At 41.4% G+C, this 17375-nt stretch overlaps 1 protein-coding gene across 11 annotated transcripts in view; it reads left to right on the forward strand.

Moving 5' to 3' along the window:
- The window catches only part of LOC122562023 (myosin-16), a 277196-nt gene that overhangs the window by 174330 nt on the left and 85491 nt on the right, over positions 1 to 17375 (forward strand). For all 11 annotated transcript variants that reach the window (XM_043714428.1, XM_043714426.1, XM_043714433.1 and 8 more), the window contains one exon: positions 2800 to 2890. In XM_043714428.1, coding sequence (XP_043570363.1) covers positions 2800 to 2890 — 91 coding nt within the window. The remainder of the gene's footprint in view (positions 1 to 2799; positions 2891 to 17375) is intronic.

Consider the following 17375-nt stretch of genomic DNA (forward strand, 5'->3'; position numbering starts at 1 on the left):
GAAGCACTGTCCTCATGACCTGTCCTACCTGCCAATCTCCCTTCCCACCTATCTACCCCACCCTCCTCTCTGACTTATCACCTCCATCTCTTGCCCCCCGCCATTTATCTCTCCACTCTGCAGGCTCCCTGATGAAGGGCATTTGCCCGAAACATCGTTTTCCTGCTCCTTGGATGCTGCCTGACCTGCTGTGCTTCTCCAGCACCATTCTGATCTAAACTCCAAATTAAGTACAACCACCAATCACTCCCCTTTTTTTTTAATCCTTGCTGAAGTTCTATGCTTAAGGGTTGGTTTGTCTCCTAAGTTTCTCAGTTCAAGAAGGTGAGGGATTGGAAGGTGATATTGCTGAAACCCGGGTGAGTTGCTGCATTCTGTACACTATGCACATGGCATCACCAAGGCACTGCTGGTGAAAATGGATGAATTCGCTGTCATTTGAAGTTTATGTTTGAGAGACCCACTGGTTAACTGTTTGTCTCTTTTAATGTGTGTATGGCTGTTTGCCAATAGGCAATAACCAAATAACATGATGGAAGTGAGGGCTACTGATCTGGTTAAAGAAAATGAATGAAAACCTATTCAGAAGTTGTCTGGTAAATGATGAGGATTGCATCTATATTTTTTCCATCCTAACTTCAATTCTAGAAGTTTGTCCTATTTGAAAAATTCCTCACTTATGTTTAGTACAAACGAAGCCCCAAGGTTTGCTGTTCATTTCAGTCCCTTGGTGGTTTTTCTTGGCCATAAAAGTGCAGAGCCTGTCTTGTTGTGACATTTTCTATTTAAGGCCGAGTAATTGCCTGTAACTGAATGTAGGTGCTGCCTCCTGGGTGGTCTGCTGTTGAGAGTTTTGCAGTAATGCACTTTGCTTCTGAAGAAACTTGTTATGCAGTTGATAAAAGCGACTCAAGGTGTGAGCGTGAATGCACGCTGGAAGAGTTAAAACCAGTTAGTGCAAGTATCTCATGAAACCTCTGCGTCTTTGAGTATATTGACTCCCACAGAGAATCCATCTGTTGATGCTGTATTCTTTTAAGCACATGAAGTAGGAAAGAAATTTAATCTTGTGAATGCAATAGTTCAACACCTCAGTATATTGCTATTTTCTGTCAATATATCTCTGAAATGGTCAATGAATCATGCAAGAAGAATGCTTTACAGGAAGAATGAACAACAGCACTTACTAATGATGCAGAAGTTTGATTTACAGTAGTCCAGCATGTTAATAAAGACCATAAGAAATAGGAACGGGAGTAGGCCATTTGGACCCTCGAACCTGCTCTCCCATTCAATAGAATTGCAGCTGATCCAACATTTCTTCCGTCCACTTTCCTGCCCACTCCACATAACCCTTGATTCTGCTACTGATCAAGAATCTATTAACCTAATACTTAAATATATGCAAGGACTCTACCCTTGCACAGCTCTCTGTGGCAAGGAGTTCCAGAGAATCTCAAACCTCCTGAGAGAAGAAATTTCTCCTAATCTCATTCTTAAATTGGAGAATCTTTATTCTGAGACTATGTCCTCTGTTCCTAGGTTATCCCATGAGGGGGAAATATCATCTCAGCATTTACCCTGTCAAGCCCCTTTGGAATTCTGTATGTTTCAATGAGACCACCTCTTGTTGTTCTTAACTGTAGTGAGTAGAGTCCCAACCTGTTTAGGCTGTGTTCATAAAAGCCATCTCTCCCTAGTTGGATCATCTCTGAACTACCTCCAATGAAATTATATCATTCCTTAAATAAGGAGACCAAAACAGTTCACAGTACTCCAGATGTGGTCTCATCAGAACTTTTTCAGTTGCTGTAAGACTTCCTGTCTCTAACACTGCAACCCCCTTGAAATAAGGACCAATATTCCCCTACCCTCCTCACCTTCTCTGCAACCCCTTTATATTACAACTCCCTCTGACCCCCAGCCCTCTCAGCACTCACCAATGGCCTGGGATTTAACTGTGAGGCTAGCCTTCAAGTTAGGTGTAGTGCCAGCAGAGCCTTGATGATGCTGTTGTCCACTAGAAATTAGTAGCTCTTGGCAAGATGCCCAATACTGGGGTCTTGAGCCAGAAAAGGCCTACTTCAGTGGCATGGTGGCAATTAATTCAACAGACCTTCCTTCAAAGACATGGCTCAGGGCTTGTGCTCACCCTCCTGCTAGCAGGCAGGACCTCCTTCACCTTCACTAAGCCCAATGTCTTCTCAATGTTTATTCGAGAAGTTTTTCTCTGGACCACTTTCCATGATTGACTGGTGGGCCTGTAGCCTGACAATGGGTTGGGAGAGTTTAATAGAGTATGTGTAGAAGAATCATGTTGATTTCACTAAGTGAAAGTAGAAGGGGACAAAAATAGATCATTGTAAGGATTTCTGAGGAAATGCTGCAAGATTCGGAAGAGAAAATGTTGAAAAGTGGATCCTGCTGAGCATAATCTCCACCAAACTGAAGAATAATTTGTTATTGATTGAGTCAAAATTGAGGAGAGTGAGGAAAAATAATGGTCACGTTTATAGAAAATATTGTCAGGACGTCTAATATTACAGCAAGAAAGTTTTTAAATTATTTGGGATTAGATTCAAAGTGATGGTGTAATGGAAACTGCCCATCCCAGATTTCTGGAAGCTCTTTGGCTGTTACTATTGTAAAAACTAATGTTGGCAGCTTTCAATCATGAAACAAAACTTGTAATAAAATGTGCTGATCCCATGTGCAATGTTTATGTTACATGTGGAAAACATTACACATTTTTCCTTCCACATATATATAAAAAAATGTTCTTTTATCCCCTGTGTAAAGGAAGGAGCTGGAGATCAACACAGTGAGCACTAAACTAGAGGATGAACAGTCATTAACTGCTACTCTTCAGAGGAAGATTAAAGAATACCAGGTAAAATCACCAAATTGGGTCCTGCATGACATTTCCTTTATCCATCTGGAATGCCACGTAGAGAGCGATGGGTAGTGGGAGACTAAGGCCAAGAAATTTGACTTGGAGTCATAGAGAGTGTACAGCATGGAAACAGATCCTTCGGTCCAACCCGTCCATGCCGACCAGCACTTGGCCCATATCCCTCTAAGCCCTTCCTGTTAGTATACCCATCCAGATGCCTTTTAAATGTTGTTGTAATTGTACCAGCCTCCACCACCACCTGGCAGCTGATTCCATACACGCACCACCCTTGATTGGAACGTTAACCCCCCCCCCCTTAGGTCCCTTCTGTGTCTTTCCCCTCTCACCTTAATCTATGCTCTCTAGTTTTGGACTCGCTTACCCTGGGGGAAAAAGACCTTTTGACACTTCATTCTGTGATTTTATGAACCTGTATGAGGTCACCCCTCAGCCTCCGATGCTCCAGGGAAAACAGCCTGTTCACCCTCTCCCTATATCTCAAACCCTCCAGCCCTAGCAACATCCTTGTAAATCTTTCATGCACTTCTCAAAATGGGGCCATGATCACACTGTGTTAACTCTTATACTAGTCTGCTATCCATATGAAATCCAGCTTCAGGCTCCATTAAGAAGTACCATTGAGTATGATATGGATGTGTCTTATTGTTTGGCTAGGGTAGGATTGGTACTCGAGAGCAGGGGGAAATAATCCAGTGGATTTAAACTGGACTGTCTATGGGCTAGAAATCTTTTGTGGGGCACAAAAGCAGCACACCTGTTTCTCCTGAGTCTTTGTAAATAACAATTGGATTTTCTGGGCTTTTATTGTGAATAGACTCCTGGGACTTCATTTTTAGGTTCGTTGTTAAGGCAACTCAACAGCAAGTACCACCGATTTGGAATTGTCCTTTAGGCTGAGCTCATTCAAACTGTTTGGCATCTAGGATCCAAGTGGAAATTGCGGAAGCTAAAAAGGTTGAGCTTCACATTGGAGCTGTTGTGCTATTCTGTGATTTTTTTTACAATGTCCTATTATAGGAGAATAATGAACTCTTTATTTATATTCACTGGCTAATACAAACATACGGAATTAATTTTGTTCAAGTGGGTGCTGTTGTAGTATATCAGAAGCAGAATAATGGGGAAATAAGGTGACATTCTGACACTCAATATTCCTATAAACTTTCGGAAATAAGGCAGTCCATTGTTATCATACTCACCTTGAGTTATTGGGTGTGGTGAAATTAGCCAGCAATGTACAACTTGGCTGGAATATGATCACAGATACACAGGAATGGAATTACTTTCTAGCCAGCAAACAACTTTTGTGTAAACCTACAGTAACAGTGCTGACAACAAATCATATTGAGATGTTGCAAAGCTTCTTTTTTAAAAAAAGTGCAACTGTGCATTTTATAAAGTTAAATAAGGATTAAGGGTCAGATTTATATTTAACAGGAACATAAAGGACAGTGAAAATCATTATCTCTGGTACTCGTGCATTCCTTTTTATAGTGTGTCTGAGAATTGGATGAAACATTTCTAACATTTATACTTTGAAGTAATTCTGGCTGACCTTACCTTTAAACTGAATGTGTGAGTTTATTCTTGACCCATTATACTTTAAACCGTAGAAGTAATTTTTGCAATTTATCTGCTTAACTCAGTCTTTTCCACTTAGGGTAGATCTTATGATCTCAATGATCTTTTATACCATAGGACAACAGTGGCAGAAGCATCAGGTCTAACAGAATTCTGTTAAAAGGTAGGAAAATCACTGAAAATCTCAGGGCCCTGTATATGGTCATTGGGCCAGTATTATTGGATGTATTCACTGAATTTCTTGGGGTGGAGATCAGCTGCTATAACTGAGAGACCATCAGAAAGCCCATTCAAGTATTTGTTTGACAATTCAGCTGATTTTCTGTTGATGAAGCCCACAGAAAGTTCTGAGTTGTGAAGCCCTCTTTAGTGTTAGAACTTACTTGAAGCTATGTGGAATGCTAGGTATACCATAACAGTTTGCAGTTAGATTATTGCAACAATGCCAGAGGGTTAGCCAGGCAAGGTACATCCTTCCGAAACTCTGTTGACATCAACCTATTCTTGTAGACCTTTCCAGTGCTCCATTCAACCATTTTTCAATACTAATATGCATGCAAAGTTAAAAATCACACAACACCAGGTTATAGTCCAACAGGTTTAACTGGGCGGCACGGTGGCACAGTGGTTAGCACTGCTGCCGCGCAGCGCCAGAGACCCGGGTTCAATTCCCACCTCAGGCAACTGTCTGTGTGGAGTTTGCATGTTCTCCCTGTGTCTGCGTGGGTTTCCTCCGAGTGCTCCAGTTTCCTCCCACAGTCACACAGATGTGCAGGTCAGGTGAATAGGCCATGCTAAATTGTCCGTAGTGTTAGGTAAGGGGTAAATGTAGGGGTAGGGGTGGGTTACGCTTCGGCGGGTCGGTGTGGACTTGTTGGGCCGAAGGGCCTGTTTCTACACTGTAAAGTAATCTAATCTAATCTAATCAGGTTTAATTGGAAGCACACTAGCTTTTGGAGCGTCCCTCTTTCATCAGTTGGAGGGCTCACAGTTAAGAGAGATTGAAGACACTGGTCTATAAGACATGACAGATATACAGTGCTGAATAGGGAACAGAGAACAGAAAGATCCCAGGCTCCTCCACCACCTCATTTAGGAGCAGAGTCGTGTTTATAACTCAATTGCCATCGGTGGAAGATGGGTCCATATCCTTCGTTATTGTGTCCACTCCAAGAGTATAATAACCTTGGACAAGGCATGGCACAGACTTGACTGATTGATACTGGAGCTTAAAATGTGGGGAGAAAGTGAGGACTGCAGATGCTGGAGATCAGAGCTGGAAATGTGTTGCTGGAAAAGCGCAGCAGGTCAGGCAGCATCCAAGAAACAGGAGAATCGACGCTTCGGGCATAAGCCCTTCTTCAGGAAAGATTCCTGAAGAAGGGCTTATGCCCGAAACGTCGATTCTCCTGTTCCTTGGATGCTGCCTGACCTGCTGCGCTTTTCCAGCAACACATTTTCAGCCCTTAAAATGTGGGGACAGATTACATAAACTGATAAGAAAGAAGTCGGGTCCAGTGTGCACGCAGTGAGTTTCTGAGAGGTTCAGAACATATGAACCAAGAACAGGAGTAAGCAATTCAGCCTGTTGTGCCTATTCGGCCATTTTTTGTGAGAATACATGCCACACTGTTTGCATTGCACCCTCCATATATCCTTAAACTCTTTATCACAACTAGCAACACTTTACAGAGTGGCTCGTATGACTCAGCACCCTCCAAGCTGTAACATCTGTTGTTTAGGATTAATTGGTTTTGAACCCTTTAAGTCCACCAACAGGTGGCTTCTCGTCTGAGTATTTTTTTAAAACGTAGGTTTGTTTAATATGAACTGTGTGCAATTTTCATCCAGTTTTTTTTTCTGTTCAAGAAATTTTGGTTTTCCTTGACTAACCCTCGGGTGGTTTTAAAACCGTATGTTGTGTTTGGTTTTGGCAGTGATATTCCTATCTGTAGATACGTCTTTCTCCTGATTTTCTTGTAATATGGTGCTCCATATTCTTTGGCTCCCCTCACCTTTTTGCTTTGTATGGGTTGCAAAGTTGTTCCTTTTCCATGTTTCTCTTTGTGTTATGGTTTTAGACCATTTCGGTTTCTCTAATCTACTCTTGATAAGTTTTGCATTGTAATTTTTTTATTTCTTTATTCGTTCGTGGAATGAGGGGGTCACTGGCTCTGGCAGCATTCATTCCCCATCCCTAATTGTCCACAGGGCATTTAAGAGTGAACCACATTGCTGTGGGTTGTGGAGTCACACACAGGCCAGACCAGGAAAGGGATGGCAGTTTCCTTCCCTAAAGGGCATTACTGAACGAGATTTTTTTTTGACAATGTTCATTATTAGACTTTTTTTTAATATAGATATTTTTATTAGAAATTCAACATTTTTACAAGTTTACAAAAATAAACACAACTCTCAGATATAAACATTGATATACAATTAGTTCAAATATACAATAGCCAAAATTTATCAAAAAAAACAAAACAAAAACAAATTTAAAAAAACGAAAAAAGAAAAAAAATAAACAAAACTCAACTATCTACTAATCTAACCTACAACTAACCAGAGTGTATATTTAAGTCTCTTACATGCTCGGAATGTGTTAACATCAGATGTAATAAAATTATTAGACTCTTAATTCCAGATTTTTCTTTCATTGAATTCAAATTCCACCATCTGCCATGACTGGATTTGAACCTGGATCTGCAGAACATTATCTGGGTCTGGGGAGTAACAGACCAGCGATACTATCACAGGACATCCCCCTCCCCCAATTCATCTTAATAGTTTACACGTAGAGTAGTCAGCTATTCAAGTTTTCCGTTAGTCTTCAACTGACCATTTCATCAGTACTATCCCCAGTTGATTTCTTTAAGCTTTATCCTTCACTATCTCAAACTTGACACTTTTAATGTTGTACCTCAAAATAATGAATAATACCATTGGTTGTAGACTCATAGTGCACAGGAAGCAGCCACCTGGAACAACACACCTGTAGTAGTGCTTTGAAATAGCAATCACATTAGCCTCATTCCCCACCTCTTTCCCTGTAATACCATATGTTTCTTTCCTTTTCAATCAGACATCCAACTCATTTTTGAAAGTTACAATTGAATCTACCCACAGGACCCTTTAAGACAGTGCATTCCATATTATAACTCTCTGCAGAATGAAAAAAACTACTCTGTTCCTCTAATTCATTCACCAATGTTGCTAAATCTATTTCTGTCAGTTACTGACTCTGCAAGATGAGTTAATTTCTCCTGATTTCAATGGATTAAAGCTCGTCAAATTTCATCACATTTTGACCAGAGAGAGTATCCCACCTTCTGTCCTTTATATACTATTGCAATCATCCTAGTGCAGACAGTGCATATGTTTTACAGGATTAGAAAAGGTTGGTTTAGGAGTTTGTTGCTGATATCTGTTTCTACATAAATTGATCCTAAGAATCTAGTATTATGCATCCATTCATAGTTCCCTTCTTATGCTGGAGCTTTAAAAGAAAATTTCTGCTCTTTTTTTTAACTAATATTCTGAAACACTTCAATTAAGATAAATTGCTTCTCCATTTTGTTTTCCTAATATAGTTTTTTACGTCCTTATGATTTTTTCCTAACAATACTAAGTATGTACTATTGTAACTTTTTGCATGGAAAGACCACTTTATTAATAGCCTTCAATGCCAAGTTAGTTAATTGTTTTGATAAGAGTTTGGCCTTTTTAGCATGTAGTTCATTTACATTTGGAAGCAAGTGGCTATAAACAGTTTCTCAGATTAGGCAGTGATGCTGAACAGAACTGAGAAATATTTGTTCTGTTACTTCTCTGTTTAAATGTGTCAGAGTTCTGAAGTCACTGTTTCTGGCCTCTGTTAAGATGCTGGTGATATAACAGTAACAGTCAAATTGGTCCTGCCTTAGATGAGTATTTCCCACAATTGTGTAAATGATCATTTTTAAGGCTCATTTAATGCTAATTTGCACATCCGACTTTTAATCAGAACCCAGTTGTGAGATTTTGTTGCAGTTAGCTCTTATTTTCCCTCTTAATTTCAGTAATATTATATAGGATAGTTTTATTGTGGGAACAAATTAAAATGCAGGATTTGATAATGTAGGCAAAAACCAGAAGGAAAAAACAAGGTTGTACTGATTTGAATCTGTCATTTTTCATTAATGAACCCAGAAAACTGTGATTGAGATTGATAAGGTGGATGTTCCGGTTAATGTTAGGAACAAAGCAATGGCGTAGCCCATCCAATGATTTTCATGAAGGATTTGAAGACATTTGAAGTTAGGGCCTCATTTGATAGAGCTTTTGGCAGGTAGCTTGCCAATTCGGGGAGGAATTTTCATTGGTTGATCCTTGGAGAAGCCAAGTGCGAGAATATTTTAACTGCGAGAGCCTCTGAGTGGTTGGTATCAGGAAGACTTGTTCTCCTTGTCATTCCCAGCAATAAGCTACTTAGGAAGCAGATTTGTAAGAAGAAGACCATTTGAGGGCACCAAATACTGGAATGATGGATATGTCAATGTAACCCACTGCTCAGATTTGAAGTACTGTGCAGGTCCAGAATGGTCTGGAGTCTGCGACCAAAGAAAGGATACCTGAAAACAAGCTGACTAGGCCAAGGCTTTAAAGCCACTAGGGCCTGTTATGGTGGCAATTGGAACTGACCATTTCATTGAAAACTTAATTTGGAAAGATTGTCTGTTTTTCCCAGCAATCAGTAGATCCCCTGAATCAAAACACTGGTACTGGTGGCTTGCAGAGAGCGATTTTTGTTATTTGAAATTTATTCATGGGTGTCTCTGGCTAGGCCAGAATTTATTACCAATTCTTAGTTGTACATGAGTAAATGTCAGTGAGCCGTCCTCTGTATGGTCCATCCATAGTTCTGTTAGAAAAGTGGGTCCAGGATGAAACTTGATAATCGGCATAGAATATTCGGCGCTCGAAAGTAGCTGCAGCAAGTGTTTCACTAAAGACATAAGCTTTTTTTTTAAATTGGAAAATTATATGCACAGCTCTTTGATGTTTTGCAACTTTGCGGTCTGAGCAGATGAACCGAATGTTTTGTTTGTTTGGGAAGACCCTGTAGGCGAAACCAAGTCCTTAAGTTCTTGAAATAGTATGTTGACCTCGAGGTGATTGAGAAGTATCAGCCAGCAGTAAATACTCGTTCCGTTGTTCAGTAACGTCCATTGAGTGCATTTGCACAAGAATTTGTCTCTCTTCAGTTTGAGAATTGTGGAAGAAATGATTATTGATGATGCAGTTCCAAAAAAAATCCAAAGATTGGCCTAGACTACGACAACTACAAGTAGTTTATCCTTTCCAGTACCGTTACTGTGACAACCTTTGTGGGCGGCACAGTGGCACAGTGGTTAGCACTGCTGCCTCACAGCGCCGGAGACCCGGGTTCAATTTCTGCCTCAGGCGACTGACTGTGTGGAGTTTGCACGTTCTCCCCGTGTCTGCGTGGGTTTCCTCCGGGTGCTCCGGTTTCCTCCCACAGTCCAAAGATGTGCAGGTTAGGATGAATTGGCCATGCTAAATTGCCCACAGTGTTAGGTAAGGGGTAAATGTAGGGGATTGGGGGGGGTTGTGCTTCGGCGGGTCGGTGTGGACTTGTTGGGCCGAAGGGCCTGTTTCCACACTGTAATGTAATCTAATCTTCTCTTAACAGTCTGTGGTAGTGTTGCTTGAGGGTGCATGTTAGAAGCATTAACCATATAGCTAGTGGCTTGTTGGACCACCACCTCCCAGGTCTGGTTTGGACCCAGGTTTATATAAGGGAGAGCCTGGATAAGGACAGTGGATTTTATTTCATTAATGGATATGAGTGAGCAGATACATCTTTGTAACAGTCTGAGGCAGTGCTGCACTGTCAGAGGTACTGCCATTTGGATGAGATATCAAACTGAGGTCATGTTTGCCTGTAAAACATCCCAAGGCTCTGTTTTGGGCAGAGAAGTGTCCTGATCAAGATAAACCGTTTTGTTCAACGCCTAAAAATCAGGTTATTTGGAAGTTATCTCATTGCTGTTTTTGAAAGTTTGCTGTCCACAAATTGGTTGTTGCTTTTCTTAAATTATACCAGTGACTTCTCTCCAAAAGAAAATAAACTTAATTGGCTGTAAATCATTTTGAGGAGATCAGTGGTCTTAAGTGCTGTATAAATGCAAGTCTATTTATGAGTGAAGTTAAATTTGATTGTGTTTTCTGTATTATTGCCCATTGAAATAACCATCACACGCCCTTTAAACAATAAATAGTTTGGGACGAGTTTATCATTTCCAGTATGAATATGCACAAAATGTTGGAATATCTAAATAGTTAACACCAGTCAGTAAATGTGTTCACAAGAATAAGAATCCTCCTCGTAAAGAGCAGAGCAAACAGTCAAATAAGCAGCAAAGTCTCAGAATAGAATTGTAAACCCGATTTTTATCTTTCACTATTCGGATTAATGTGTTGCAAATACTCAAAGACAAAGCCCTTTCAGTAAAATAAAATGTCTTCTGTTGTTTTGCTTTTTGACTGGTGTTTGAGGTTGAAACTGATATCGCTGTCTCATTAAGTCATGATCTGTTTCCTGTTCTTGAACACCAGACAATGCAACCTTTCTTCATGATACTGATGATGTCAATAGTTTAATTTTATTTTTTCTGTGTGTTTGATATTTTGCTGAGTGCAGGTGAACATAGGCAACATCCAGAATTAATATAACAAACAACTGATGTGGCCTGGCTAAAGGGTGAGTTCATATATTGGGGGAGAAAGTTAGATTAGTCCCTGAAAACTAGGCCAGGAATTGCGGTGGGCAAATTGACCTCTTGCCTATAGACTGCATTGCAGGCCATTTGCCAACTTTGTGCGGCCCACTCATTTCCCTATGTCCAGTCAGCTCCAACAGTGTTTTTGTCATCGGTGAGTCACATTATTGTGAGTGATTAGTAGCATGTGCACTGCTTAAAACTGGGCTGTACTGTTTGAAAGAGTGATCTATTGTGGCTGGAAACAGCAACTGCTGAGCAAGTATCATCACTCACCTACCAAGTAACCTCTGTTGATAAGGCCTCATATCCCTTCTTGCAACAATTAGCACTGCTGTAAACTCTCATCCACATCTCCCAAGTAGCGCATGTATTCAGCTTTAAACCCTGGCACTGGTTTCTGTCTCTGTCAGTATATTTTAAAAAGACATGCTAATGATATAATCACTGTATAATAGCATGTGGCCTGCAAGTATAAAGGTCTCAGACTCCATCTTAACTCTGGTTACTTGTGGCATGACTTGCCGATAGAAGAGTGCTACTCTTTGTAACCGAATGGTTAGATGTTAACTCAGACGGTTATGAACCTGACAAATGTAATGTTTGTATATGGTATTTAGTTGTAATAAATGTCCATTGGATTCTTCACTACCATCCACGCCCATTTACTTACGTTACAGGAGACAAAATAAACATTGCCTCATCGGTAGACTATACTGTTGTCAGGAAAATTCACACCAGATACTGGGCTGAGGAAAGCAACATTAGGCCAGAAGATCAAAAGCTTGGCTTTGGTTTTCAGGATTATTTTTGAGGAGGAAAGCAAGCTTGACAGACAGGAGTGCAGGAGACCCCATTGTCTATAATAAATCCTGACCTAGGACCTGCTGGGTGAAAGCATGATTAAAGTCGTTTTTTAAAAAAAACCTTTAAGAGATGTTTTGGTGTAGAACTCCAGAGGTTAGTCTTCAGTAGTTGACAAATCAGCTGCCAATAATGGAATAATTAAAACTGGGAATGTGCAAGGGGCCGGGGCAAAGATCTCAGAGAATTGTGAGATCCAAATCTTGTAATGATTATAGAGAGAGAACGTGAGAGGTCCTGGAAGTACTTGAAAGCCAGGATAAGAATTTCAGAATGTAAGTGCTCTTAATATTGTGCTGATAACTGCTCATCTCAATCACTGGAGTTTAACAAAAGAAAATCCAAGATTAGAAGTAGCCATTATCAACCACTGTAAAAGAATAAGAAATTTCATTGGTAAATTACATATTAAAGGTGATAAATTAAATGTCTCCCCTGCTCACCGATACCAAACCAACAATAAAGTATTTCCGTGTTGTACATCCTGTCACATGGATACCCAGTCTTCAATGTTATTTGGTTTCAGGAGAACTCCACTTCGTGAGAAGTATTGCTGAATAGGAGCTTCAGTATTAAGCTTTCAAACTCTAACCCATAGTCTGTCCAGAACGTAAACTACAATCAGTAGTTCCAAGATTGTGGAATCATCACCTTATCAGTCCTGTCATCTCTCAGGTTGAAAAGCCCAGTCCATTACAACCAGAACTCCACAAAATGAATCCATTGTTTGAATAAAGAAGGCCTTTAATACAACTCTGCTGCACAGACTCTTGCTTTAACCACAAAGCAGTTATGGTGAATTAGTCTCTCTCAATGATAGCATTTAGCTCTGTCTTTCATCTTTCACTCTTATCGGTATGGCGTTGCTCCATGCATTTCTTCTATCTCCCATCCTGCATCTTTGAGAAGATTGCTTCATGTTTTCTTTTGGCTGGGCATTTGGTCTCTGTATCCTGCCTATAAATGTCACTACACAGATCCTCGGACACAGTTAAACAGCAGGCTGTTTCTCTAGCTGGAGACAGTAAGCTTTGGCAATCTTTCGTTGCAACATCGGAGTAGCTCATGGATCTTTCAAAACGCCTTCTGCCAGTTTTATTACCAGATTGAATTGTACTGAAATAGTGAACCAGAAAATAGTTATTTCAACTCTCATAAACCATACTAAAGTCTACTACAGTAGCTAGTGGAACTGACATTCGATTCATTAACCTGGGAGTTAATGCTTGTGGTGTAGTAATTAATATCCATGCCTCGGAGCCAATGTACTTGGTTTGAATCCCATTCCAACACCATTGAAAGTGTATTTGTAATGTAAGTATTTCCAATAGGACTAAGGCAGGCAGTAAGACTATGAGATGAATCTTTTGATCATCCATACTTGATGGTGCCATCTCTCCAGCTATCGCCCTAGCAACCTGCTCCAGGAAAATCGAGGTATGGAAACAGATATAAGCGTGTGCTTTGTCTGATGTGTCACCTCGGCATGAGAAGAACAAGAATCTTGTGATATGAAAGCTTCAGGGAGTAGAGCTGTAATTAAACATTTATGAAACTGTCTTCCAGGTGAGGTCAGAATAGCGCACTGTACCGTGCGTGTACCACAAAGGTGAAGAGACTTGCCGTTTCTGTGGTTTGATGTCCTGTCTGTCCCCTATCCTTCTTTAAAATGGTAAACAAGAGCAATTGAAGTCAGGAGTTCAAGGTTGCTTTGGGCGCGGCCAGTTTGGATTACTCCAGATGGAATTTCCCTTTATTTTCACAAGACCGGATTTTACCCATTAGTATCCTGAAAATGATTGGGGGGGATGAACAGAAATCCATTCAAGGTCAGCATTGCGGAAGTATGGAATATTTACCGTGGAATAGGCAAGGCACCATTCAAGAAACTGATTGAAAGAGAGTAGTGCACTGAGACTAATTCTGGGTCAATGGGCTGGTAGCCATCACAGATCAGATGGGCTGAATGGTGCTGTCTTGTGACTCTATAGCAAATGCCCTCTTTGCATTGGCGAACTTGCAGAAATTATTGTGCCTGCTCCTGCCCTTGAACCATTTCCAGTTACTCGCCTTGGGAGACTGTCTGGTTCCACACACCTGCAGAGTTCTTTAGACACATCAACTTGCCCCTGTCAGTGTGGTAACCTGAAGGTTGACTAGAATTCTCCTCCGTTTCCTTTAATTAGCTGAAGTATGGGTCTTTAATGAGCCTGATCTGTCAACCTTGCCCTGCCAGTCTGTGATCCTGCCTCTGCACAAAATGCCCAGAGACTGAACCGGACTGGAGAATTGTCATATCGGAGCTAATTTTTGACACTGGGAGAAAGTGAGGAGTGCAGATGCTGGAGTTCAGAGTCGAGAGTGTGGAGCTGGAAAAGCACAGCCGGTCAGGCAGCATCTGAGGAGCAGCAGAATCGATCTGTCGAGCATTAGCTTTTTATCAGAAATCCCGATGAAGAGCTTATGCCCAAAACTTCGATACTCCTGCTCCTCAGCTGCTGCCTGACCGGCTGTGCTTTTCCAGCACCACACCCCTGACTAATTTTTGACACTGCCCATCTCTAACTTGGACTAAAAATCTAAGACCTGGAATCTGCATATTGAGCTTTAAAGTTGGATTTGTGTTAATTTTTGCCACTTTATGGTAAATTATGAGGAGACACCACAGTCCAGTCTTGTCAATGTTTGACGTATGACCAGGACCAAAATGAAGAACAGGAGAGATGCTGTCAGCACTTTGTTCTCAATTGTTTCCCCTCCCCTTTTTATAAAGGTTAGGACCCAGATCTTCCAGCTGCAAATTTGACTTCGCGTGAAAGGTGTGTGTCAAGACCTTCCTGAAATCCTTACCAAATAACTGGGTAATTGCCCAGGAGGCTTAATCTGTTGCTGACTATTTCCCTGCATCTGGAACCCTCTAAAATATTTTACAACTGAATTTGAGGCAGATGCTTCAGAGAATTCTAAAGTACTGAGCTTAATACTTCTTGACCTGCCTCAGCTCATCCCAAACACACACGATGCCCTGGATATCTTTGGCCACTCCTCTCATATATCTGACCCATTCTATCCTCTCACCCAGTTGGCTTCCACCATATCTACCCACTCACCAGCCACTCAATACCCCTTCCCCCAGTGGCCCTCTATTTTCTCTCAATTTCTAAAGCACTCCACCAAACCCTTACACGTCTGCCACCCCTACCCCCTTACCTGCCCACCTTTTCACCCTTGCTCCTTACCTTGAGCATTTACCATCTCTCCATAGCTGCCATAGTGTCTTTTGGAGCTTTAGACTATGTTTATTTACTCTGATAGGGTAGCGGTTGCATCTGGCCTCTCTGAGATCCACTGTGGCCTTGTCTGTGTAGTTTGCTAGACCCTGTCTGCTGCTTCTGGTCAGGCCAAACATTCTGGGAAATGCACGTAACACCGCCTTGCATCCTATTTGGGATGGAAATAGGGACTTCAACCTAGGTCAGAAGATATGGACTCTGGATTTTATATTGTAATGTTACTTGTAAAGAGCTTGGAACCAGGTGTTTCATGCATTACATCTAATGTACTATATTTGACTGCACTGGAGCCTTGTGCCAAACAACAATATGATAAACCACCTCCAGGGCAGTGAGAAATACACTCAGTGAAATAACCTAGATTTTGGAGTCTAAAGTGTGATAAATTCTAACTGGTAGAAGAGAGAAGATGTAAGTGGGGGGTGGGGTACAGCTTTATCTTGTAAATGCTCCAGATTCCAATCTGGAACACATTTGTCAAGGAATGATGTATGAAAGTGTAAATCTGAAATAAAATGGCACTGGAATGACGTCACCAATCAAGGAGATGTTTTTACTGTCAGTGTTGTATGAAAGTCTGGCCAATTATTCACCTCCAGTTTAATTCTGGTGACCATACAGGAAATAGACTTGTGTATCTCACTGCGCCTAAATGTAAGCCCACAAGACATAGGAGTAGAAGAAAGGACATTCGGCTCATCAGGTCCACTCTGCCATTCAATCATGGCTGATGGGCATTTCAACACCATTTACCTGCACTCTCCTGTAGCCCTTAATTCCTTGCGAGATCAAGAATTTCTCAATCTCTGCGTCCGCAGCGCTCCGTGGCAATGAGTTCCACAGGCCCACCACTCTCTGGCTGAAGAAATGTCTTCTCATTTCCATTATAAATTAACTCCCTCTAATTCTAAGACTGTGCCCATGGTCCTTGTATCCCTGCCTGGCGGAAACAAATTCCCAGCCTTTCAAAACCACGTATTATCTTTGTAAGTTTCTATTAGATCTCCCCTCAACCTTCTAAACTCTAATGAATACAATCCCAGGATCCTTAGCAGGTCATCATATGTTAGGCCTACCATTCCAGGGATCATCCATGTGAATCTCTGCTGGACACGCTCCAGTGCCACTATGTCCTTCCTGAGGTGTGGGGCCCAAAATTGGACAACATATTCTAAATGGGAGAAAGTGAGGTCTGCAGATGCTGGAGATCAGAGCTGAAAATGTGTTGCTGGTAAAGCACAGCAGGTCAGGCAGAATTCTCCTGTTTCTTGGATGCTGCCTGACCTGCTGTGCTTTACCAGCAACACATTTTCAGCCACATTCTAAATGGGGCCTAACCAGAGCTTTATAAAGTCTCAGTACATCACTGCTTTTACATTCCAACCCTATTGAGATAAACGACAACATTACATTTGCTTTCTTAGCCATGGACTCATCCTGAATATGTGTTGGATGATGCGCAACCCCCACCAGAGGGGAAGAAGTCACATAATTGCATTTCATATTGAGTATAAGATGGCTCAGTGGTTAGCAGTGCTGCCTCACAGCGCCAGGGACCTGGGTTTGATTCGTGCCTCGGGCGACTGTCTGTGTAGAGTTTGCACATTCTCCCAGTGTCTGCATGGGTTTCTTCTGGGTGCTCCGGTTTCCTCCCACAATCCAAAGATGTGCAGGTCAGGTGAATTGGCTAGGCTAAATTGCCCAGTGTTAGGTGCTTTAGTTAGGGGTAAATATAGGGTAGGGGATTGGGTCTGGATATGTTACTCTTCAGAGGGTCGGTGTAGACTTGTTGGGCTGAAGGGCCTGTTTCCACACTGTAGGGAATCTAATCTAATCTACACAGCACTAAGTTTTCCAGTGCTCAGATGCCATCTAAAACCATGGGAACACAATTCCATTGGTGTATAACTATCAGCCCAAACATAAGATGCAATTTCAGCC

The sequence above is a fragment of the Chiloscyllium plagiosum genome, chromosome 24 (genome assembly GCF_004010195.1).
Source record: "Chiloscyllium plagiosum isolate BGI_BamShark_2017 chromosome 24, ASM401019v2, whole genome shotgun sequence".
Lineage (NCBI taxonomy): Eukaryota > Metazoa > Chordata > Chondrichthyes > Orectolobiformes > Hemiscylliidae > Chiloscyllium > Chiloscyllium plagiosum.